Below are 25,655 nucleotides of genomic sequence, written 5' to 3' on the forward strand. Positions count from 1 at the left end.
CCCCTGTCATGGGGTTTCCCAGTTTCTGGGAGATCCCGGCTCTTTGGCAGCCTGGGGACTCCTGGGATGTCACCATGGAGCCTCCGTGAGTGCCTGTGACAGATCGGTGCCTTTGCAGCCCAAGGCACCCTGGCATGTCACCATGGCTGTGACTGCCTCTGACCACAGGGCTCTTTACCATCCCCAGAAAGCCCTGGGAGGTCTCCATGGAACCCATGTCTCTGCCTGTGACATTCCAGCTCTGGAACAGCCTGGAGACTCTTGGAAAGTCCCCATGGAACCCCTCTGAGGGCCTTTGACAAATCTGATACTTGAGAGTCAACTATCACCAGGACCCTGTTGCTATGGTCGGTTTCCATGGCAACCATCAACAGCCCCCTGTTGCTATGGTCAGTCCCTTGGCAGCTCCATGGAGACCCCATGCCAGGGGTGGTTGCCATGGACACCAGCTCAGGCCTGTAGCCAGAGCCCGTTCCCATGGCAACCATTGGCAGCCCCATCCCCAGGCTCATGGGATCCCAGAACCACAGAATTGGCTGAGCTGGGAGGGACCCATCAGGATCCTCCAGTCCAACTGCTGGCCCTGCACAGGACACCCCAACAATGCCAGCCTGGGCCTGGCAGCGCTGTCCAAACGCTGCTGGAGCTCAGAGAGCCCTGGAGCTGGGACCTTTCCCTGGGGAGCCTGGGCAGGGCCCCAGCAGCCTCTGGGCACAAACCTTTTCCTGACATTCAACCTGAGCCTGCCCCAACTCAGCTGCAGCCGTTCCCTCCACTCCTGTCCCTGGGCACCAGAGGGAAGAGGTTCCCACAGCCCCAGCCAGGGACCCGCTCCCAAGGCTGTTGCCATGGCCACCAGGGCTGGCACCAGCTGGGATGCTCAGTTTCTACGGGCTGGGGTTCAGAAATGGGATTCCCCAATTTCCTGCTCCCACTAAAATGACACTGCCCTCGCTGCCCTCCTGCCTCCCACGGAAAGCACAAAAGGCAAAGATCCTGGGCTGGGATAAGAACAATTTTTTGGGAACAGCAACGAGATAAGGAACAAATGGAACAGAAACAATATTGATAAGAGAAGGAATAAATAAAACTTTGAGAGGGAAAACTAGGACCCCAACTCACTGGGTCTGACTGGCCACAATTTCCCCTGCCTGGAAAAGACACCCATCTCCTCAGGGAGAGAGAAAAAGAGAGAGAGAGAGAGAGTTCCTTTCCTTCCTGTGGCAATGACTTGAGGTGGGAGTGAATGTAATGACAGGGCCATGGGCAGACCCTCATGTTTTTCAATGCCAAATCATGTCATTGGGAGGGGCAGGAAAAGGGACAACTGTCTTCCCAGCATGGATCACAGGGGAAATGGATCCCCAGGGCTCTTCCCAACGTGGGACCTCCAATAGGGAAATAAGCTGGGGCTGGGCATGAAGCTCTTCCTGCAGTTGGGGCACTCACAGAATTTCCCTTTTTGCTGACTCCATTGGTGTCTTGTCAAGGCCGAGCTCATGAAGAAGCTCTTCCCATGATGTGGAGAACTTGTAGTGCCTCTCCCTAGTGCGGATATGCTGGTGGGTGATGAGGGTGAATTTATTCTTGAAGCCCTTCCTGCAGTCAGGGCAGCGGAATGGCCTCTCCGGGTTGTGAATCCGCTCATGCAGGTGGAGATTTGTGCTGGTCCGGAACCTCCTCCCACAGGTGGGGCACTCATAGGGCTTCACCTCTGTGTGGATGCGCTGGTGGATAATGAGGTAGGAGTGGCGCTTAAAGCCCTTCCCACACTCAGGGCAGCAGAAGGGCCTCTCCTCGGTGTGAATCCGCTGGTGGGAGAGGTAATTGGAGCTGGTCCGAAATGTCTTCGGACACTTGGGACACGCGTAGGGCCTCTCCTCAGTGTGGATGCGTTTGTGGACAATGAGGTGAGAGCTGCACCTGAAGCGCTTCCCACACTCCTCACACTCGTAGGACCTCTCCCCAGTGTGGATGCGTTTGTGGGTGATCAGGGCACTGCGCCATCTGAAGCTCTTCCCACACTCCAAGCACTTGTAGTGCCTCTCTCCATCATGAAGCTGCTCATGCATCACCAGTTCCAAACTCTGGCTGAAGCTCTGTCCACCTTTCTGGCTCAGGATGGGTCTTTCTTCCTCAGAGCACACTGGGCTGTGTTTAGAGCCCCTCCACTTGAGGGATTTCTGGGACTTTTCCTCACCACTGGATTCCTGTGCACTGGAGCTGCTCAAAACAGCCTCTTTCACAAGGTTCTGCTGTGGAGATTTTTCCTCCATAATCTCCATCCTTGGCTTCTTGTCTGGGGGAGGAAGGACAAGTTGAGGATGGGATTCACCTCCGTACCAGAGGGAAGGGGAAGGAGATTCCCTTAGAGCAACCCCTCCAGGACAGCGTTGGCAGCAGGGTTGTCCATCAGCCGGGGGCCATGCTGGGATGGAAGGTGGAACAGGAGGGAGGGGGAAAGGGGCACTGACTTCCTCCTCACCTGCCTGGGTATCCCAGGGCTCCTTCCTCTTCTTCACAGCCTCCTCCTCCATCAGCTCAAGACCTGGGAAAGGGAAATCCTGCTCTGGGAAGAATACAAAGGGTGCGCATATTGTCTTTTGTTCCAGGGGCTGTGCTGGTTTTGGAGATGGAGCAGGAGAGAGAGGGAATAGGGCACTGACCTCTTCCTCACCTGCCTGGGTATGACAGGCCTCCTTCCTGTTCCTCGCAGCCTCCTCCTCCATCAGATCAAGACTTGAGAATGGGAAATCCTGTTCTGGGAAGAAAACAAAGGGTTCGCACATTGTCTTTTGTCCCGGGGGCTGTGCTGGGCTGGGAGATGGAGCAGGAGAGAGGGGCAATAGGGCACTGACCTCTTCCTCACCTGCCTTGGTATGACAGGGCTCCTTACTGTTCCTCGTGGCCTCCTCCTCCACCCGATCAAGGTTTGTTAACGGGAAATCCTGTTCTGGGATAAAAAGAAAGGGTGAGCATATTGTCTTTTGTTCCGGGGGCTGTGCTGGTTTTTGAGATGGAGCAGGCGAGAGGGGGAATAGGCCACTGACTTCCACCTCACCTGCTTGGGTATCCAAGGGCTCCTTCCTGTTCCTCCCAGCCTCCTCCTCCATCAGATCAAGGTTTGTTAACGGGAAATCCTGTTCTGGGAAGAAAACAAAGGGTGCGCACATGGTCTTTTGTCCCGGGAGCTCTGCGGGGCTGGGAGATGGAGCAGGAGAGAGGGGCAATAAGGCACTGACCTCTTCCTCACCTGCCTGGGTATGACAGGGCTCCTTCCTGTTCCTCGCAGCCTCCTCCTCCATCCAATCAAGAATTGAGAATGGGAAATCCTGTTCTGGGAAGAAATCAAAGGGTGCGCACATTGTCTTTTGTTCTGGGGGCTGTGCTGGGCTGGGAGATGAAGCAGGAGAGAGGGGGAATAGGGCACTGACCTCTTCCTCACCTGCCTGGGTATCCCAGGGCTCCTTCCTGTTCCTTGCAGCCTCCTCCTCCATCCAATCAAGAATTGGGAATGGGAAATCCTGTTCTGGGAGGAAAACAAAAGGTGCGGACATTGTCGTTAATTCCGGGGGTTGTGCTGGTTTTGGAGACAGAGCAAGAGAGAGGGGGAATAGGCCACTGACTTCCTCCTCACCTGCCTGGGTATGACAGGCCTCTTTCCTGTTCATCGCAGCTTCCTCCTGCATCAGATCAAAGCTTGGAAATGGGAAATCCTGTTCTGGGAAGAAAAGAAGGGGTGTGAATATTGTGTTTTGTTCCGGGGGCTGTGCTGGTTTTTGAGATGAAGCAGGAGATAGGAGGAAAGGGGCACTAAGTTCCTCCTCACCTGCCTGAGTATCAGAGGTCTCTTTCCTATTCCTTGCAGCCTCCTCCTCCATCCAATCAAGACTTGGGAAATCCTGTTCTGGGAAGAAAAGAAAGGGTGAGCATATTGTCTTTTGTTCCGACGGCTGTGCTGGTTTTTGAGATGGAGCAGGAGAGAGGGGCAACAGGGCACTCACCTCTTCCTCCCCTGGCTGGGTATGACAGGGCTCCATCCTATTCCTCGCAGCCTCCTCCTCCATCCAGTCAAGAATTGGGAATGGGAAATCCTGTTCTGGGAAAAAAACAAAGGGTGCGCACATGGTCGTTTGTTCCGGGGGCTGTGCTGGGCTGGGAGATGGAGCAGGAGAGAGGGGGAATAGGGCACTGACCTCTTCCTCACCTACCTGGGTATCAGAGGGTTCCTTCCGGTTCCTCGCAGTCTCCTCCTCCATCCAATCAAGAATTGGGAATGGGAAATCCTGTTCTGGGAAGAAATCAAAGGGTGCGCACATTGTCTTTTGTTCCGGAGGCTGTGATGGTTTGTTTCTGAGATTGAGCAGGAGAAAGGGGGAATAGGACAATGACCTCTTCCTCACCTGCCTGGGTATGGCAGGCCTCTTTCCTGTTCATCGCAGCTTCCTCCTCCATCAGATCAAGACTTGTGAATGGGAAATCCTGTTCTGGGAAAAAAACAAAGAGTGTGCACATTGTCTTTTCTTCCAGGGGCTGTGCTGGTTTTGGAGATGGAGCAGGAGAGAGGGGCAATAGGGCACTGACCTCTTCCTCACCTGCCTGGGTATGACAGGGCTCCTTCCTGTTCCTCGCAGCCTCCTCCTCCATCCAATCAAGAATTGGGAATGGGAAATCCTGTTCTGGGAAAAAAACAAAGGGTTCGCACACTGTCTTTTGTTCCGGGGGCTGTGCTGGGCTGGGAGATGGAGCAGGAGAGAGGGGCAATAGGGCACTTACCTCTTCCTCACCTGCCTGGGTATGACAGGGCTCCTTCCTGTTCCTCGCAGCCTGCTCCTCCATCCAATCATGAATTGGGAATGGGAAATCCTGTTCTGGGAAAAAAACAAAGGGAGCGCACATTGTCTTTTGTCCCGGGGGCTGTGCTGGTTTTTGAGATGGAGCAGAAGAGAGGTGGAATAGGGCACTGACCTCTTCCTCACCTGCCCGGGTATGACAGGGCTCCTTACTGTTCATCGCAGCCTCCTCCTCCACCCGATCAAGGTTTGTTAACGGGAAATCCTGTTCTGGGGAGAAAAGAAAGGGTGCGCATATTGTCTTTTGTTCCGGGGGCTGTGCTGGTTTTTGAGATGGAGCAGGCGAGAGGGGGAATAGGGCACTGACCTCTTCCTTACCTGCCTGGGTATGACAGGCCTCCTTCCTGTTCATCGCAGCTTCCTCCTCCATCAGATCAAGACTTGGGAGTGGGAAATCCTGTTCTGGGAAGAAAACAAAGGGTTCGCACATTGTCTTTTGTTCCGGGGGCTGTGCTGGTTTTGGAGATGGAGCAGGAGAGAGGGGCAATAGGGCACTGACCTCTTCCTCACCTGCCTGGGTATGACAGGCCTCCTTCCTGTTCCTTGCAGCCTCCTCCTCCATCAGATCAAGACTTGGGAATGGGAAATCCTGTTCTGGGAGGAAAACAAAGGGTTCGCACATTGTCTTTTGTTCCGGGGGCTGTGCTGGGCTGGGAGATGGAGCAGGAGAGAGGGGCAATAGGGCACTGACCTCTTCCTCACCTACCTGGGTATGACAGGGCTCCTTCCTGTTCCTCGCAGCCTCCTCCTCCATCCAATCAAGAACTGAGAATGGGAAATCCTGTTCTGGGAAGAAAACAAAGGGTTGACACATGGTCTTTTGTTCCGGGGGCTGTGCTGGTTTTTGGGATGGAGCAGGAGAGAGGGGGAATAGGGCACGGACCTCTTCCTCACCTGCCTGGGTATCCCAAAGCTCCTTCCTTTTCCTCGCATCCTCCTCCTCCATCCAATCAAGACTTGGGAATGGGAAATCCTGTTCTGGGAAGAAAACAAATGGTGCGCACATTGCCTTTTGTTCCAGGGGCTGTGCTGGGCTGGGAGATGGAGCAGGAGAGAGGGGGAACGGGGCACTAAGTTCCTCCTCACATTGCTGGGTATCAGAGGGCTCCTTCCTCTTCCTCACAGCCTCATCCTCCATCAGATCAAGACTTGGGAAATCCTCTTCTGGGATGATAACAGAGGGTGCACACATTGTCTTTTGTTCTGGTTTGAAGGCAAACCAGCAGGAGAGTCTATGTCAGAATTACAATTTATAACGAAATTTAAGGTCAAGGCAATGATACAGAAACACTGCCTTAAACTGACCGATTCAGGATATAACCTGACACCCTGATGGTCAGGGTGGTGGCTGCTGTCTCATTAAATGGTGGCTGCAGTCCTGTTGGAGTGATCAACATGATTCTGTTGAAGCTCAGATCCTGTAGAAGGGTCTGGTCTTTCTCTGGAGGTCCAGTGGTGGTTATGGAGCTCTTTTCCTCTGGGAATCCAGTAGGCAAGCTGCTTCTGGTGTAGCAAGGCTCAGCTTATATGCAGGGAGGAATGTTTGGATCCTCCCCCTGGGTGGAGCATCCCACAATGGGATGATGGAATTTTATCAGTTCTGCAGAGACACACAATGGCTCATTAGCAGAAGATATCTTGCCTGGAGGGCGTTATCAGGGCTGAGTCATGGAAGAGATAAAGAACACTGCCCCACCTGTTTATAGCAGTTTATGAAGATGGGGATTGAAAACATGCATTTGGTTACATCTTGCATGACAACCTCAACAGTGGGATAATCCCTGCTCAGCGGGGCGAACACCATCCCCCTTACCCAAACTGGCTCAGGTGTAAAACCCCCACCCTGGGAAGGGCACACACACAGGGGACAATGTCACACTTGCCCTGTTCCAGGAGAGGTCTCTGTCCCTGTCTCTCCCTTGCGCTCCCCCTTTTCTCTTTCTTTCCCTCTCTCTCTCTACCTCACATTTACTGTTCAATAAAATCCACTTTAAATTTGGTCTCATTAGCACAATAATTGGAGCAGAGGCATCCCTCTAACAATTCCTGTAACCAGATTGCAACATTATTTTGGCACAGTCGGTTCAGGGCTCTGTGGTCTGACCCCAAGTGCCTTTGACAACAGCATGGTTCATTCCACTCAGGAGGTTGTGTTTTTTTCTTGAAGAACTCTTGGAAACTTGGACACAGTCCCTCTTTCCTCCTGGGGAACTTATGGGAGAATCGATGAAGAAAATGGCTGTTGTGGGTGGCCAGTGTGAAAGAAAATATTTTGTTGTCCTTCCTTGAAAAGTTTGTTAAAATCACTGGAGGAGAGGGTGCAAATAATATCAGGGTGATTGATAAAGTTCATTTACTCCAAGATGAGGAACACACGTCTGCCAAAAGTCCTACAAGAAGCTCAGCTCAAGTAGATAAACTCCCAAATAACTCCAGCCAGGGGTCTCCAGGAGGATTCTTTGGAGCATGTTTGGATCTGGCAGATCCCGGACTCGAGCCCCGGATATCTCCAGGCTCTCTAAGAGGAGCTTTTTCGGGGGGAGAGGGGCCGCAATTTCCCCTTCGCAGGGTCCCCGGAGATCCACGTCGGGATGGCCCGCAACCAAAGAGGCGGGACATTGGTTTTGGGGATCCCTGTGAGAGCCCGGGCTGTGGAACGGGGGACCCCTGGGGCAGAGAGAGTTGAAGGGGCGATACCGGAGCTGGGGAACCCCCAGCAGCCCAGAGATGAGGCGGGGACGGGACCCCCTGACCATGACAGGGGTGTCCTGGGGTGACTTCATGATGCTCGTACCCCACCGGTCTGTTTAGCCCAGAAATGAGTTCTGCACCTTTAAGGCTGGTTCTGAGAGCGAAGGGGAGGAGGAAGAAGTTGCAGTTTGTTTTCATACACTGCACTCACTCCTCCACATTACGGCTTCTAGACGGACAGGAGGGACAGACAGACAGTGGGACAGAGCTCCCCTTTGGTTTTAGTAAGTTTTTAGCTCTCTGAGGCAGAGAAGTTCTCCCAACTGTGGTTTTAATTTTTCTTTGGTGCTGTTTAAACCTACTCTGGACTGAACACCCAGAACACCACTGGCAGCTCCCAGCTGTGGCCCACCTTGCCAGGCCTGGGCTGCGACATTTCCAGCTTTGGAGGGACTGATAAGAGACTGATAAAATACTGATAAGAGACTGAGTGGGCTGAGCTACAGCCCAAGGAGGGACTTTCTGAGTTTGTCATCTCTTTTGGAGCATCAGGAAGTTTTATTGTTTAATATTGTTCTTTTTTTGTGATGGTGAATGCTTTGCCTGTTAAATAAACAGGTTTTTTCCACTTTTCTCCCTGGAAATATTTTCCCGAACTGGCTGAGGGTGGGGCTGCTGAATCGGCATTGTAGAGGAAACTCCTTTTGGAGGTTTTCAACCAAATTTTCCCTAAACCAGGACAGGGTGGTGGAGAGAAGGGGGAACCCCAAGTGGCTGGATTGAGGGGAGGCTGGGGAGGGGGACCCTGGGACTCCTCACCCCCCACAATCCCTAAGCAGGACCCTGTAGAGGGGGGATCCCCAGGACCCATGGGATCCCCAGCAGCCCTGAGATGGGGGAACACCAGAACTCCAGAGGGAAGAGACTGGAAATGGGAAACTCCTTGTGGCTTCTTTTCATTCATTCTTGATTTTTGAAGGTTTTTATGCACAGCAGGTGACTTCTAGAGATAGACTTGGGTTGGAGGAATCCCTAACCCAAGGCATTCACAGCTTGTTTTTCCCTAAACCAGGATTTTCCCCAAACCATCCTGCAGTGACATACCCCCTGTCCCACTCTGGGTGAGCTCAGTCCCAAACCTGACCCTGATCCTGGTCTTAGTCTCACTCCATGTTTAGACACACTCACAGTTCTTTAGTTTTTCTCATCCCAATCTCAGACTCATCTAAACCCAGATCCAATCTCAACCCCAGCCCTAAAGCCAATCCCATGTCTAGCCTTAACCCCAATCCCAGCTCAAATCCAAATCACAGCCCCAATTCCAACCCCAGCCCCAAATTCAGACCCTTCCTAAGTCCTCAGCCCCAAACAAATTCCCAGGTTCAGCCCTTCTGGGGGTTTGGGGGTGTCTCTGTCCTTCTGACCCCGATGATGTTTGGGTGGGGTCACAGCAGGGCTGAGAGGGACAGAGATCCCCCTGGCCTCCCCAGGTGTGGGAAGGTCGGAGAGCCCCCCCCAGCTCCGAGCATCCTCAGTGGTGAGAGGGACACAGAGCCCCTGGTCCCCAGCCCTGCACAGGCATTGCCTGAGGCCAGAGGGATGGAGACCCCCCGAGCATCCCCCAGGGCGAGGGGACAGAGACCCCCGAGCATCCCCTGGGCTGAGAGGGACAGAGACTGCCCCGAGCACCCCCTGGCACAGGGGTGAGAGGGAGGGAGACCCCCCAGGCATTCCCTGGGGTGAGAATGATGGAGACCCCCTGGGAAATGGCCTGGGGTGACAGGGACAGGGACAACCCTCCCTAGCTCCTCCCAAGCATCCCCCAAGGCAGGAGGCATAGAGACCCCTTGAGTATCCCATGAGCACTGGACAAAATAAACTTGGCCGAAATCAAACCTAACTCTGCATAAATCACTTTGAAGAATATTTGCTCTTCCCACAAGTAACTTGTGATGAAAGCGCAAACAAACCCCAAACATGAATAAACTAACAATCCAAGCAGTTCTGTGGCAATTCCAAGTTTCATTGGTTCCTGCACAACTCCAGCTCAGCTGCTGACACGTTCCGATTAAAGAAAAGTGGAAATTTGGCCCAATACAGATTATTAAAACGAAGGGGAAGCTCTGCGTAGCTATCACAAAGGTGACAGGGGTGAAGAGAAAAATAATTCTCACATTTGGCAAAGAAACCAAGCCTGGGAATTCAGGAGTTATTTGGGAATTTTGCTACTTCAGCTGGGCTTCTTGTGGGACTTTCAGCAGCCTTATGTTCTTCATCATGGGGAGAATGAACCTTGTCAGTCTCGCTGGTAACATTTGCTCCCTCTCCTCCAGTGATTTTAACAAACTTTTCAAGGAAGGACAATAAAATATTTACTTTTTCACTGGCCACCCACAACAGCCATTTTCTTCATCAGTTCTCCCATAAGTTGCTCAGAGGAAGCTGCATACAAGTTTCCAAGAGTTCCTCCAGAAAGAACAACAACCTCCTCAGACGAGCAAACCATGATGTTGCCAAAGGCACTTGGGGTCAGACAAACATGCCCTGAACTCACTGTGCCAAAATAATGTTGCAATCTGGTTACAGGAATTGTTAGACAGATTCCTCTGCCCCAATTAAGGTGCTAATGAGACCAAATTTAAAGTGGATTTTATTGAACAGTAAATGTGAGGTAGAGAGAGAGAGGGAAAGAAAGAGAAAAGGGGGAGAGCAAGGGAGAGACAGGGACAGAGACCTCTCCTGGAACAGGGCAAGTGTGACATTGTCCCCTGTGTGTGCGGCCTTCCCAGGATGGGGGTTTTACACCTGAGCCAGTTTGGGTAAGGGGGGTGGTGTTCACTCCTTTAGCAGGGATTACCCCACTGTTTCAGACTGCAGTGCAAGATGTAACCAAATGTATGTTTTCAATCACCATCTCCATAAACTGCTATAAACAGGTGGGGCCGTGTTCTTTATCTCCTCTATTACTCAGCCCTGATAACGCCCTCCAGGGGAGATATCTTCTGTGAATAGGCCATTGTGTGTCTCTGCAGGACTGATAAAATTCCATCATCCCATTGTGGGATGCTCTGCCCAGGGGTAGGATCCAAGCATTCCTACCTGGATATAAGCTGAGGTATGAAACTCCAGGAGCAGCTTCCCTACTGGACTCCCAGAGGACAAGAGCTCCATAACCACCACTGGACCTCCAGAGAAAAACCAGACCCTTCTACAGGATCTGAGCTTCAACAGAATCATGTTGATCACTCCAACAGGACTGCAGCCACCATTTAATGGGACTGCAGCCACCACCCTGACCAACAGGGTGTCAGTTTAGGGCAGTTTTTCTCTATCATTGCCTTGATCTTCATTTTCTTATTAAATTGTGATTCTGGCTTAGACTCTTCCCCAGGTTTGCCTTCAAACCAGCACAAAAAACAATGTGCTCATCTGTTGTTTTCTGTCGAAAACAGGATTTCCCATTCCGAAACATTTGCCAGATGGAAGAGGAGGCTGTGAGGAAGATGAAGATGCCCCAGGACAGCCAGGCAGGTGAGGAGGAAGTCAGTGCCCCTTTCCCCCTCTCTCCCGCTCCATCTCCCATACCAGCATAGCCCCTGGCTGCAGGACAACCCTGCTGCCAATCCCATCCTTCCAGGGATGCACTGGCGGGATCTCCTTCCTCTTCCCTCTGGCTTGGAGGCAAATCCCATCCTCTCCTTGTCCTTCCCCGCCCAACAAGAAGGATGGAGACCAGGGAGGAAAAATCCCCGTGGAAGAACCTGGAGGAAGAGGCTGTTATGACTGACTCCACGGCACAGGAATCCAACGGGGAAGAAAATCCCCAGAGATCCTACAGGAGGAGGGGTTGCAAACCCTGCCCAGGGTGCTCTGACGAGGAAACACCCACCCTGTTCCAGGAAGGTGGACAGAGCTTCAGCCAGAGCTCAGAGCTGGTGGTCCATGAGCAGCTTCATGATGGGCAGCAGCCCCACAAGTGCTTGGAGTGTGGGAAGAGCTCCAGGCAGAGCAGCACCCTGATCAGCCACCAGATGATCCACACTGGGGAATGGCCCTACAAGTGTGGGGAGTGTGGGAAGGGCTTCAGCTGCAGAGCTCCCAGCTCATCAACCATCAACGCATGCACGCTCAGGAGAGGCCCTACGAGTTTCCTGAGTATCAGAAGAGGTTTCAGACCAGCTCCCATCTCCTCTGCCACCAGTGAAATCACACAGAGGAGAGGCCCTTCCGCTGCCCTGAATGCGAGAAGGGCTTCAAGAAAAAATCCTCCCTCATCACCCACCAGCACATCCACACTGGGGAGAGGCCCTATGAGTGTCCCACCCGTAGGAAGAGGTCCCTCCCAAACCAGCCCAAATCTCTGCCTGCATGAGCGGAATTACACTGGCGAGAGGCCCTTCCACTGCCCTAACTGTGGGAAGGGCTTCAAGAAAAAATGCACCTTTATCATCCACTGGCACATCCATACTGGGTAGAGACCCTATGAGTGCCCCACATCATGGGAAGAGCTTATCCATGAGCTCAGACTTGACCAGACACCAATGGAGTTACCAGTAAGGGAAGTTCTGCGAGTGCTCCAACTGCAGGAAGAGCTTCATGCCCAGCTCCGGCTTCTTTCCTCATTGGAAGTCACATGTTGGGAAGAGCCCTGGTGATCCATTTTCCCTGTGATCCATGCTGGGAAGACAGTTGTCCCTTTTCCTGCCCCTCCCAATGACATGAATGAAAATATGAGGGTCTGCCCATGGCCCTGTCATTACATTCATTCCCATCTCAGGTCACTGCCAGGGGCAGGAAAGGGACTCTCTCTCTTTCTCCTCTCTCTCTCTCGAGAAGTGTGTCCTTTCCAGGCAGGGGAAATTGTGGCCAGTCAGACACGGTGAGTTGTGGTCCTAGTTTTCCCTGTCAAAGTTTTATTTATTCCTTCTCTTATCAGTATTGTTTCTGTTCCATTTGTTCCTTATCTTGTTGCTGTTCCCAAAAAATTGTTCTTATCCCAGCCCAGGATCTTTGCCTTTTGTGCTTTCCATGGGAGGCGGGAGGGCAGCGAGGGCAGTGTCATTTTAGGGGGGGAAGGAGATTGGGGAATCCCATTTCTGAACCCCAGCCCGTGGAAACCGAGCATCCCAGTTGGTGCCAGCCCTGGTGGCCATGGCAACAGCCTTGGGAGCGGGTCCCTGGCTGGGGCTGTGGGAACCTCTTCCCTCTGGTGCCCAGGGACAGGAGTGGAGGGAACGGCTGCAGCTGAGTCGGGGCAGGCTCAGGTTGGATGTCAGGAAAAGGTTTTTGCCCAGAGGCTGCTGGGGCCCTGCCCAGGCTCCCCAGGGAAGGGTCCCAGCTCCAGGGCTCTCTGAGCGTTTGGACAGCGCTGCCAGGCCCAGGCTGGCATTGTTGGGGTGTCCTGTGCAGGGCCAGCAGTTGGACTGGAGGATCCTGATGGATCCCTCCCAGCTCAGCCAATTCTGTGGTTCTGGGATCCCATGAGCCTGGGGATGGGGCTGCCAATGGTTGCCATGGCAACGGGCTGTGGCTACAGGCCTGAGCTGGTGTCCATGGCAACCACCTCTGGCATGGGGTCTCCATAGAGCTGCTGAGGGACTGAGCATAGCAGCAGCCCTGACCTGGTGATGGTTGCCATGGAAACTGACCATAGCAACAGGGGGCTGGTGATGGTTGCAGTGGAAACTGACCATAGCAACAGGGTCCTGATAATGGTTGTCATGGATACTGAGCATAGTAACAGGGGTTGCTTGCTAAGGATCAGATTTGTCAGAGGCCCTCAGAGGGGCTCCATGGGGACTTTCCAGGAGTTTCCAGGCTGTTCCAGATCTGGAATGTCACAGGCACAGACAGGGGCTCCATGGAGACCTCCCAGGGCTTTCTGGGAATGGTAAAGAGCCCTGTGGTCAGAGGCAGTCCCAGCCATTCCATGGTGACATCACAGGGCACCTTGTGCTGCAAAGGCACCGATCTGTCACAGGCACTCACCGGGCCTCCACAGTGACACCCCAGGAGTCCCCAGGCTGCTAAAGAGCCGGGATGTCCCAGCCACTCACAGGGCTTTCTGTCATGGGCACAGTGGGAGCTTCAGGCAAAAGCTTTATTTCTTATTGGAGAAAATCCTGCTTAGAAGTGGGGTGGAGAAATGGCTCTCAACAGCCACCATGGTTCCTCAAACCCCTGCAGGACCCCTAGACTTCTAAAATTCCTTCTAAGAGAGGAGAGTGGGAGTGGCTGTATCCAATCTCAGCCCCAGATTTTGTCAAAGCTGTAAAAGATTGGACAGGTGGAATTGAACTTTAACCCAATTTGTCCCACAGGATTAATGATGGAATACCAGATAAATTTATATAAATACAGCTCTGATTGATTCTGATCATTATTAGACAGGATGGTTCATTTACACCACAGAGTAAATGAAGAAAAGGAGTTATTGTTGTGGTCCATGGTGGTGGTGGTGAACACAAACTTGTGCCAACAGGCAGGAGCCATGAGAGCACCAGCACAGACAGACAGCAGACACACAGACACACAGGGACGTACACACAGACACGTACACACACACAGACATACATACACACACACACACAGACACACACACACACAGACACACACACACACAAACACAGAGACACACAGACACACAGACACACATATGCAATGTCCTGGGGTGACGTTATGATGCTTGTATATCCCCATTCATCTGTTCTGTGCCTTTAAGACCGGCTCTGAAGAGTGGAAGTTTTGTTTGGGTTTCTCTTATCAGAAGACAAGCGGTACATGAGGCTGTTTTTTCACTTCCAGCTTCAGCTTGCTGCTTTTGCTTGTTCTCCTTTTCTGCTCTTGCTTCTGCTCTGCTTTCACCTCTGCCCATTAGCTAGTTTAGCTAAACAGTCCACATTGCTTCCTGGACTGTTTCTCCTCTCCTGTTCCTGTGACCATCTCGAACCTGCTCTGGACTGGGACCCGGGAACACCGAAGGTTCGGCTGCAGCAGCTGTCCCAGCGCCGGAGGGACTGTGAACAGAGCAACCACCCCCCGAAAGAGACTTTCTGATTTTGCCATCTTTCTCAAAGCGGTGTATTGTTCATTTTGTGTGCTGGGGGGTGCTGGGCCAGTCAAATGAACAGGTTCTTTCCACCTCTCTCCAAGGAATTTTTTCCCGAACCAGTTGGGGGGAGGGGCCGTGTGGGTTTTGCTTTCTGGAGGGGCCCTCCTTTGCAGATTCTTTAACAAATTTGCCCTAAACCAGGACATGCAGCAGCTCAGCAGCGAAGACACGGGGAGTCCAGGCATGGAGTTCCATAGTGCTTCATTGTAGAGCAACACCAAAAGCGTCCAGGGGCCAAAGACAAAGACAAAGGAGAGTCCAGGGTAGAAATAGAGGGAAAGAGGGTGCAGAGGAGAGCACCAGGGATCCAATGCTCTGAGGGCTCAGGGGTGGCACACAGGGAAGGGACCAATGGGAAATGCCAGGGTAGATGGAAAGTGTTACACACCAATGGGAAGACAGGGAAGGGAGAACTCACCAGAACATGAACCTATAAGTGTAAAAGGAGTAGGAAAGGCCAACGGTCCAATAGGGAGAACAGAACTGGGACAAATTAACATAGTGCTGCAGAGCACCGTGGGGAAGCTTTTTTACTCACCCTGGGCTTTGAGGAATGCCCAGAGCCTGCGGTGTGTATCTCCAGGGCATTTCTGCTGCTTTTTCCCTGATATGCTCACAGGTTTGTACAGTTGTGCAGTGTCACAATGATCTCCTTGGTTCTGCAGCCCTGCTGTGGCTGTTGTGTAACAATGGACCTGTGATACCATGAGGTTTCATAGTGTCACCATGGTCCCTTTCATTCCACAAGGCCCTGCTGGGACATGATGGACCCTTGGTTCCATGAGGTGCCTGGCTTCCCACAGCCCCTCACAGACCCCTATGGCCTCTCAGAGTTCCCCATGGCCCATCATGGCCTCTCAAGGCCCTTCATGGCACCTCATGACTGATGGCCCCTCACAGCCCCTCTCAGCCTCAGGGCCGGGGCTCCACCCAAGGCAGGAGAACAGGTTGGGCCCTACTTGTTCTGCTTTCATTTCAGTCCCTTCACAGCCACGAGTGCTGAAATGGAGCTTTTCCCCAGCGTTTCCCTCGGGGTTAACTGCAGGCTGAAGCTCTGTGCTGGCCCCGGCCCCAGCGCCACCATCCCTGCAGCCGCCAGGCCTTTGCTGTCCCCCCGTGTCCGTTCCCTGTCCCCGAGTCCCGCCCGGCTCTGGCAGCAGCAGCAGCCGCAGCGCAGGGGGCGCCGGCCCGGCCCAGCCGGGGCTCCCGGCCAGGAGCAGCAGCAGCGCCGGCCCCTTCCCGCCTGCTTCTGCCTTGGCTCCCAAGGGCTTCTTCCAGCTCAGTTCTGGAGCAGAGCAACCAGCACCCACACACAGCCCTGACTGCTCAGGGCCCGCCTGTGCTGCCCTGAGCCAGCCCTCAGAGGAAGAAAGGATCGGGTTCCAGCGCTGTTTCCAGCTCTATTTGACTCACCCTGAGGTGACAGGAGGAGGCTGCTGGTGCCTCTGCCTAGGGAATTGCAGATCATGGCTGCTCTTGGCCCTCTTCTGCTTGCCACCTGAATTTTATCCATAAAAATGCAAGTGCCTCTTTCAGTTGGTGCTACCCACGGTGCTTTCATGACAGTGAAGTCAGTATTTTTGTCACAGGCATAAAGATCAGCAGATACTGGAATGCTCACCAGCCCCTGAACACTAAGATGAGGGGAATTAAAGCTTCACAGGCCACATTTGCAGCGCTCAAACAGAGCCCTGTTTCTGGCACTGTTGAAATAGAATGAACTGAGAGAGGCTGTCACAGAATTCGCCTCCGCAGTGTGGAGTTAAATTAAAAAATCAACCAGGAGAAGCAGAAACCAGAACTTCTCAACTCACTTCATTGCTCCTTCCCAGCAGCAGGAAATGCAGATGCCCAGAGGTGTTCTGCACTGCTGCTGCCCCCAGTTTGAGCCCAGGCTCTGCCCAGGCCCAGCAGGAACCTGAGCCCAGCCCAGGGAGCTCAGCGCACGCGGGGCCAGGCCCAGAGCCCCGGGCAGGCCGCCCATTGCGGGGCAGTGGCACAGACGGAATGTCCTGTGGCCCAAACCTACTGCTCCTGCCACACAGCGCCAGCCTTCTCCCCCTCCTCCTCCTCTCCCAGCACAACACAAATTCCAGCTCGGAGGAGGCATCCCCAGACAGCATTCCGGCTCCTGTTCCAGTTGAATGTCCCTGCAGAGAAACAGGGCATCTTTCAGCCACTTCCACAAGCTCAGGCTTCGCACTTCATGGGGAATCTGGGATGCAAATGGCCAGAAAGAAAGCCAAAGGCCAAGGGAATGGATTATAGATTACTAAAAAAAAGGCACCCATCTTCCAGTCAAGGTTTACCAAGGCATTTCCTGCATTTCTTCTTTTCAGATTCTTTCAGTTGGCTGCTCTGGGAAGTCCAGCTTGTACTGGTGCTTATCATGAACTGATTGTGCTCTTGATTTACGCACCAAGACACCAAATGTGGAATCATCTATATGGAACTGTTATGAACGATCAATCGAAAGCCAAATTATAAAAAATCTGAAAATATTTCTTTATCTTTTTCCGCTACTAAAATATGGTCTTCAAAACCACCACAGCCAAAGAGACAGTGTCGAGCCCGGGGTTGGTGCTGGGTGAACCTGGATCCCACCTCTTTTGCATCGGACCCTCCAACCATTCACAAGAGCTGCTTCTTGTAGGGATGCTTTATACAGTTCATTATGCCTGAGCAAAGAAGTCCCAGTTTCTTTTGTAACTCTGCATATTCATAGTTGGTTCTTTCACTGTGCAGAGCTGGACAATCGCCATTTCCTTGTTGACAGCCAGCACTGATCGGATTCAGGGAAGTCACGTATTCACACGTATCTTTCTGGCAACTTTGGCTATCTTGTTTGATGTTATCAACAGGGCAATGATCACCCTTGGGTGTCTTCCGATGACATGACCATGTCTCAGGATAATGGTGATCATCTCTCTGGGTATGATTGTTATCTGGCCACCTTCAGGAATTTCAGAATTTGAATAGACGCCTGCCTCTCAGGCTGCTTGTGGTCAGAGACTTGTTTGGATTTTGCAATCTTAATGAAATACATGCTTTTATAGCATGAATTATTTCCCAAACATATATTACAAAATCACTACAATCTGACAGAAGAAGGCAATCATACAGATCAGTGTATGGTCAAATTGCCCCCTAATTCTCATAAAGTCCATCTACTCTGCACACCCTTACTTTGTATTTTTGTTTCTCAGTCATCACAGAACTGAGAGCTGCAAGAAAAAGAGAAAGAAATATGAACAGGTATCCCTTCGGTAAGGGAAATACTGGACTGTCAGGAACTAAAAATAGTTGATAGCATCTGTATCAGGCAATTTTTTTACCCTCTACCAGTGTCCATTTCAGGCATCCTGTTAGCATGACCTAGGATTTTGCAGCTAAATGCAATGGGCTGCAATTTGAGAGGCCTACAAGAAAAAAAACTTATCAGACTTCCCCCCGCCCTGAGTGACAGGTGCAAATTACAAAATGAAAGGGCCTACAGAAATTTAAATTTTCTAATTTTAGAAAAATATAGTATTAGCATCAGATTCCAAGGGCATAGAGATATAGGAGCAGCAAGGAAATGCTCCCAGAAATGTTTTCTAGCCTGAAGAGACAAGCTAGCCACAGGAAGAGGAGAGAGCCACTTCTTTTAAAATGTGTGAATTACTGAATGAAAGAGCCATTGGCCCTTTCAGCTTCTGTTTTTAACAAAACGTAAGCTATTAACTTGTGTTTATGAAGACTTTAGTTGGACTTCAATGTTTTTGAGACAGCTTCTGAGCAAAATACAAAGAAACTACTCATTACATATTAGTAAATGCAGCATCTAGAATAACAACTAAATAGTCCTATCTCATAGTTAAATGTTCAATTCTTCATAAATTGTGATTAAGACCATGAAATGCAGTCCCTAATCCAGTTAAATCCCACCTACACCTCAGATTTGCTTGTGTAACTAATATTTTCCACTCCACTCCCTATCCCTTCTCTCACCAGAGTCCTCAAGCCCTCAGCCAGGCACAAGCCAACTTCTCACCTCAAATGTTGTTAGCAATTACTAAGTACCTGTTGGTAATTACCTGAGCACCTGTCCCACCCACAGGTCCCTGGCTGCTGGGAGAACAGGTCTGAAGTACAGACCCGAACACCACCACCCCCCCACCAAAAAAAAAAAAAAAGAATAAAACTTTTCTAAATAGTTTGAGACTAGTAAAAGATCAGGACATGGAAGGACTTGTTTATCCCCTTTAGGCCAATCAAGAAAAGGTTTATAGCCTTCTCTGGAAAGGGAAGACTGGGGGGTTTTTGTTGAAGCAGAAGCATGTTTTATCAGCCCAGTTTCCTTCCTCATTTGTTCCTGCTGCCCAGAAGGCCATTCACTAGGCATATATATAAATATCTCTGTCTGAAAACATGTCTAAAGGAGTGCCTGACTTACACTGGTGCGATTTAAAACATAGTAAACATAGTTTTTATTGTACAAAAATGTAAAAATCTGTTCTAGGAGAGGCCCATCTTGTGGAGCTGTAAGGACCCTGACAGCACATCTGCTACCAAAGCAACAATTCCTGCTCTGCAGTGGCTTAAGCGGGCTGAGATGGAAGTGTTTCTTCATCAATGCATAAACCACAACGAAGTAGTGGCGAGAAGCCTTTTTTCCAAGTCTGACTGAAGGTTTGGGAAGCAGGTCTGCTTGCAGAGGGCACACAGAAGCATGACACGTTTGCCTACTCTGCACCTACAATTTCTACACCATCATATCACTACTTGGTCACTGAGCAAGCTGACAGTGTATGACAGGTTATCCATCCTGCATAGAAAGTCACAGAGAGAAGAAGAGAGGAAGAAAACAGGGAAGATGACAATGCAAAATAAGTTGAAGAAATGTGGCAAGGATTGAGCATTAAGGGACAGAAATAAGAAGAGACCATACCCTTGAACTGTAAAGTCCTGTCAGGAAACTGCAAGTACTTGCATATATGAGTTCACAACCTGGACTTGCATGCTTCTCCACATTACAGTTATTTCAAAAATTTTGCTTCCTGGACAAGCTGCCAGGTCTCCAGTACCAGTCCTAGCTCCCTTCCAGCAGTCTGCATCTGAGCAGGGAGTTGAAAATAGATCAGGGATTACCTTTTACGCTGTAAGCATTCAAGACAGCCGAAGAACTTTGAGGAAAAAGGCCATACTGAGTGCCCAGGGCAAAGAGATCTTTAGAAATTGGAAGAAGGAAGTATTGATTGAGGGTCACAGTTATGTTGAGGTTTAGCCTTTCAAAGGTTTGTTGCTTTTCTACTGAAAACTGCAGGTGAGAAAGCCTAGGCAGAAAAGGGAAGGAGAAGCTATGTGAACAAACCCATAGCTGTACACAAGGACAGAAGCAGATTTCTTCTTCACCAGGCTGAAAAGAGTGGTTTTATTATTCAAAAAACTAAACCCAAACTGTCCCGTCAAATATATATTCTCCCACTACATTTAAATATTACAACAATAAAAATGCACTATAAAACTACTGCAGTAAATTAGTCAGTTAGGAACAATAAACAGGGCACATGTTAATAGTATCCATATCTATCTTTGGAAAGATGAGCAATTACAATCTACATCCCAGCTCATGCTCAGTATTTACTACAATCTCAAATAACAATAAAGTCAAACACAACAGATGACTGAAGTTCCTACCTTCTGCTTTCCAAACAGAGTTTTAAAAGATAGTTTATTACAAAATCAGTCTCAAGTATGTTCAAGGCCTTGGGAGCTCTCTAAGTTTAATTAACATCACACATATAGAATCCATTTTAATATTTGTGTAAAGCCAATATTATAATATTCTAATTTGTATATAACCATCTATTTGTAATATTGCTGAAAGAAGGCACACTTTTCTAAATATCCACTGGCTTTGGTAACTGCTAAACATAGTGTAGATTGGGCTGTACTACTGTTTACTCGTCTTTCTGTTGCACAGAAATCTTGGATACTTTAGTGCGTACATCTGTAATTCTGACATTTTCTGAAATTAAAGTGAGAGGAGTAATGGGCTAAATTCAGGTACCTAAAGTTACATTGTCAACATTTGCAGACGTAAATCAAATACACAAGGAAAACTTTTATATGGGAAAAATGCCAGAGCAAATTAAAATATGCATTGATAAGAATAATCAACACAGTAGAAATGCAGAGCATCTGCACCATAGGAGAGAGTGTATAAAATCACACTCTGCATCAAGAGAACATAATTGGTATTTCTTCACAGCCTTCTCCCTTTGCATGCCCCTCTGCAAAGTGCAAGGGGCCTCAAGGACTGGAGGAAACACAGGGAGTCAAATGGAGACACTTGCACCTGTCTCACTGGGGGCTCCTGGGGAAGCAGTTTCCTTGGGAATCCAGCCCCTCTCTGCCAAGGGCACTTCCCCAGATGTGTACATTTCCTGGGGAAAACCAACACACCCTTAAGTGCATGGTGCAGAGGTTCAGGGGCATCAAAACATAACCAATATGATCCAGTGAAGCTAAATTTATTATTCCTACAAAGACTCTATTTATAATAAATCTCTACTGTCCATGTGTCTCTAGCTAATACATGATTGGTTAATCCTAGCTGTTCACACATCTAAAATAGAATGCTGATTGGATCACCTAATTTTTTACACATCTTGCTGGGGTTGTCTGGCCTACCCATGACTCACTTTCCCAAGCTTGCTGACAAACTTTCTGAGTCCTGATGACTCTTCTTCTTGTGTCTTTTTCGAGGACATACCGAGCCCAATTCTGAATATGTCCATAATTCATTCTTTGTGAACTTGTTCATTGTCCATTATTACAAGCAGGCTGGATTGTGCATCGGTTGAATATGGCCACTCTCATGCAAAAATTCCTCCATTCTGTCTCTGAGCCAGCATTTGAGCCGGTTAAACAAAATCCTCCCTCTCACGCTGTAAATAATGTGGAATTAGAGTTGGAATGTGACCCTGAAATAGAAGCAGATCAGAAACTACAGTAGAAAAAAGTTAGTCCAGAAGCTATTGTAGAAGGGACTTTTCTCTCCAATGATGTAGAAGCTTTTCGTGTAGTAACTAATGCTGCAAGTAGAGTTTGAAAAGCTTTTGATTGGAAGATTTTAGAAAAATTGAGAGCTGCAATTTCACAATTTGGTTGAAAATCCCTGTGGTGGTTTGACCAGGAAGAAGTGAGAATTCTGAGATGCTGTAGTCAAACCAATAGATGTTCAGAGTTTGATACTGACACCTGGTGTAGCCAGTGGGGTTTGGACACACCTCCGAGAATACACAGGGGTTAAAAAGCAGGGCTCTGGCCCTGAGAGGCTCTCTTGAGACGTCGAGGAGAAGAGGTCAGATCTCCCTCCCCTGTCCAACCGCTGCTGCTGGGCGGGGGAGGGGCAGCCATGCGGTAGGCCCGGGGCCTGGACAGAGATGGGGGTGAGAAGGCCCTTGAGGATAGAAGGGTAGAGGAGCCCCAAGAGACATCGAGCAGCCATTCCCCCCCAGGAGGGAGAGAGAGGAGAGTCGGCGAGACAGAATGTGATAGCAGCCAGCCCAAGAAGAGAAAGGGGGGAGAAGGGTGCAGCCCGGCCGGCCGCAGCAGCAGTGCGTGTGAAAGTATCATCGTTCTGAGACAAGCAGAAACTGAAATTTTTAACCCCTTTCTTTCATGATTGAGACCTTGCAAAAATACTAATCCTCCTCGAAGCTGAATAAGAAGAGAGATAAGAGATGAAATGAGACAAAGACCTGGCCCGAAGAACGTGGAAATGATTGAATGGGGAGAGATGATTTGGAGTGGCCTTTTGGCTGGACTTTTCTTGTAGCCATAGACTCAGTTTATTCCTGTGACACAGAGACTGCACTTAGGGGGAAGCAGTGGCTCAGAACCAAGAGGGTTCATCGTTAAAACCCCCCGGCCCCAGGGGGTTGGAAAACTATGGGAGAGACAGATGTCCCAAAGCAGAGACTGTGCCTTTTTAGAGTGAGACAAAGCATCCTTAAAAGACAACCCTAAAAGCAGCTCTGATCCATGCACAGTGGTGAGAGCACTGAGCATAGAAAGAAGATGTCACAAGCGGCAAAAGAACATTTTTCCGAGCAGTGCCGAGTGACATGAAAGCACACGAAGTTTCAGTGTGTTTCCAGGGGAAGCCTATAGAACAAGAAAGACTCCTCTCCTCTTCATGAACTGAAGTTTGAGTATACTAAAGTGTAGTGCCAAGCTGAGCAGTTAGTGATTTGAGAGAATGTATCAGATTGAGAAAGTCAAGTAGTGGAAAAGAAGAAAGTAGTTTTTTGTAAAGTTTTCAATTTTTTTTTCTTTTCCTTATAGTTTTTCCCTATTTTCCTGTAGTTTAAGTAATAAAGTGTTCTTTATGTTTAAGCTAGAGCCTGTTTTGCTTATTCCTAGTCACATCTCACAGCAGACACCAAAGTGAAAGCATTTTCATAGGAGCACTGGCTCTGTGCCAGGCTCAAACCATGACAATCCCAACTTGCACAGTCACTTCTGCAGTATATTTTTCCATCTAACACATTAATTCCAGCTGATGTGCATATCGTAATAAGACTTAGAATGCCACCCTATAAGCAGGTGATGTTTCATAAAAGCTGGGAGGAAAAGTGTGCTCAAGAAGCTGCAAGACCTAGAGTGCAGGGTGATCCTCTGTATGGTTCAACAGCACAACAGTTACTTGGCAAGGGGCCTTGGGCTACTGCCACTGCCCAGGCTAGGAGCATTGATCAAGTCTTACAGATGAGCCAACAACTAGCATATAATGCTGTCCTTGCACTTCCAGATAAGTTACACTCTATGTCTTTTAGACAGATTTGTCAAAGAAAGAATGAAGGCTTTGATAAATTTGTAGACAAATTGCATGAAGCTATCTATAATCATTCTGATTTAAATTCAGACACAAAGATACAATTGGATGGACTTTGCTCTCATTTCTCCATTCCAAATGGCTTTCCCTTCAGTCACAAGAGGCTTCCATCTCTTCCAAAAATTGCCTGCTGAAACTCTTCAGCTCCCATCCAAATCAGTTCACTTCTCCAGCATAACCCTTGAAGTATGGACAGATGACTCTTCAACTAATTATAGTTGAAAAGAAGGGTATTTATTGCACCGCTGGACACATGTGAACTAGTTTCCAAAGACACGTGCAAGGAGTTGCAGACTCCTGCTTTCTATTTCTACAGAAAAGGTTTTACATTAGGTTTCTAAGGACCCATAATACATAATTATTACCTGCCTGCTTCGCATTTTTTATCAGCTGAATATCTATTACAGCTGCACAATTGAATTCCCCTAACTGGGTTGGTGGGATTTTGAAATGAGGGAGTGGTTGTATGGGAGGAAGAAAGCTGTCTTCCTCATGGTGAACTCTTCTCTCATGGCCAGTTGGCAAGACCTTTTGACCTGCTCATGGTCCAAGCCTCTCCTAACTGTTCAATTATTCTTAAGGCAAGCTATTTCTATGGTCTCTGTTTCTTCACAATTGCTTCCTCTATCCCTGTCACTCCTAGCTTTATGTTCCTAATATATTTGGTACTCTTTACCTAAGGTATGTGATTTCTGCTAGCTGTATTACTAACTTAGCTTCTTACCTCATTTTAAAATCTTAACTAAAATATGCAGTCTTCTACTATCCCAATTCTATTCCCAGCTGGCCCCTCGACCCATCTGCACTTTTCAATTATCCTAATTCCATTTTCAGCTAACCCCTTCACACACGTCAGGCACATGCCCGACTGCCTCTCTCCCAGCAGCTCAGAGCTGCATTGCACAGCGCTTGCTGTGCGCCACAGAGCACAAAGCAGGCCGGCCTGGTGGGCCTGAATATTTCTGCCAAACACTCTGCATCTCACACCTTTGCTCTGGCTCAGTGCAGAACTGCAGGATTGCAGGCGCTTCCTCCCAGAGCTGTGTGAGGTGCTGGCTCCTGCAGATGTGTTCTGCCAAGCTGTCCCTGCCTCACGCTGGCCTCGCTTCCCCTGGCACAAGAGCCGGGCCTGAAGGAGCTGCCCTGTGCTCCAGCCTGCCGAGCAGCCCGGCTCCCTGCCCCGGTGCCCAGAGTGCTGCACACACTGCTGGCCTTTGCCAGGAGTTGCAGGGCAGCCGGCAGAAGAGGAGGAATCCTCAGCCAGCCCAGCGGCCCGCGGCTGCCCTTGGCCTTTCCCTGCTCCTGGGCACATAGCAGACGGCCAATGCCTCCAGGCCGGGCTGTGCCCAGCACAGCTGCGCTTCCCCTCGGCAGCAGCCAGCTGCCACCTGGGCTCTGAGAGCGGAGGATTCGCCCACTCCCAGCAAGAGGCACCCAGGGCCCGGCTGCTGCCTCTTGCAGCTCCAAGGGCCTCCTCCCAGCCTGCCTCTGCCGGGGCTCAGGCTGCTGTGTCCTCTGCCGGGGCTCTGCTGGGGCTCCAGCCCGGGCAAGGCCAGGCCCGCTCTCACCTCACAGGCGCTGACAGCTCTGCACCACAGGAGACCTTCCCCAGCACCCTCTCTGACCTTTCTGCTTTCTCACTTGAGTAAGGCTCTCCTCCAGCCAAAGAGATTATTGCATTTAGGGATACAAATCCAAGTGACAGGAACCCCAATGCTCTCCAGTCACAGCTGAAGGTCTGCATCTGCACAAGATGTTTGGGCTGCCTCATTCTTCCTTTGGTTTTGCCTTCAAATGCCATTGCCCTTACTGCCTCAACTAGAAATACTGCAGCTGTGCCATAACCAGCCAGTGCCTCATATTCCAAAGGCAGTGCAGTCTGGAGAGGATGAATGATATGGAGTCCCCTCCTCACTTATGAAACCATACAAAAGAAGCCATATGTGTGACTTAGCACCAATAAAAAACAATTGGTAATTCAGAAGGAAATGTTGAATTTTCTGAAGGGGTCAGAAGGAGGAGAATCTTCCAAGTGAGTTGATGTTTCAGAAACTTTATTAATTACAACTCTAATCTATAATTCTATGCTACAAATCTCTTTAGCAACCCTACTCTA

General features: G+C 49.9%; 1 protein-coding gene across 1 annotated transcript in view; it reads right to left on the reverse strand.

The window, feature by feature from the left end:
• Nucleotides 1–1,445: 1,445 nt before the first annotated feature.
• Nucleotides 1,446–25,655, reverse strand: part of LOC141730043 (uncharacterized) — a 511,185-nt gene continuing 486,975 nt past the window's right edge. The window contains exon 5 of the mRNA XM_074546680.1: nt 1,446–2,107. Coding sequence (XP_074402781.1) covers nt 1,446–2,107 — 662 coding nt within the window. The remainder of the gene's footprint in view (nt 2,108–25,655) is intronic.

Source organism: Zonotrichia albicollis, chromosome 9 (assembly GCF_047830755.1).
Source record: "Zonotrichia albicollis isolate bZonAlb1 chromosome 9, bZonAlb1.hap1, whole genome shotgun sequence".
Classification (NCBI taxonomy): domain Eukaryota; kingdom Metazoa; phylum Chordata; class Aves; order Passeriformes; family Passerellidae; genus Zonotrichia; species Zonotrichia albicollis.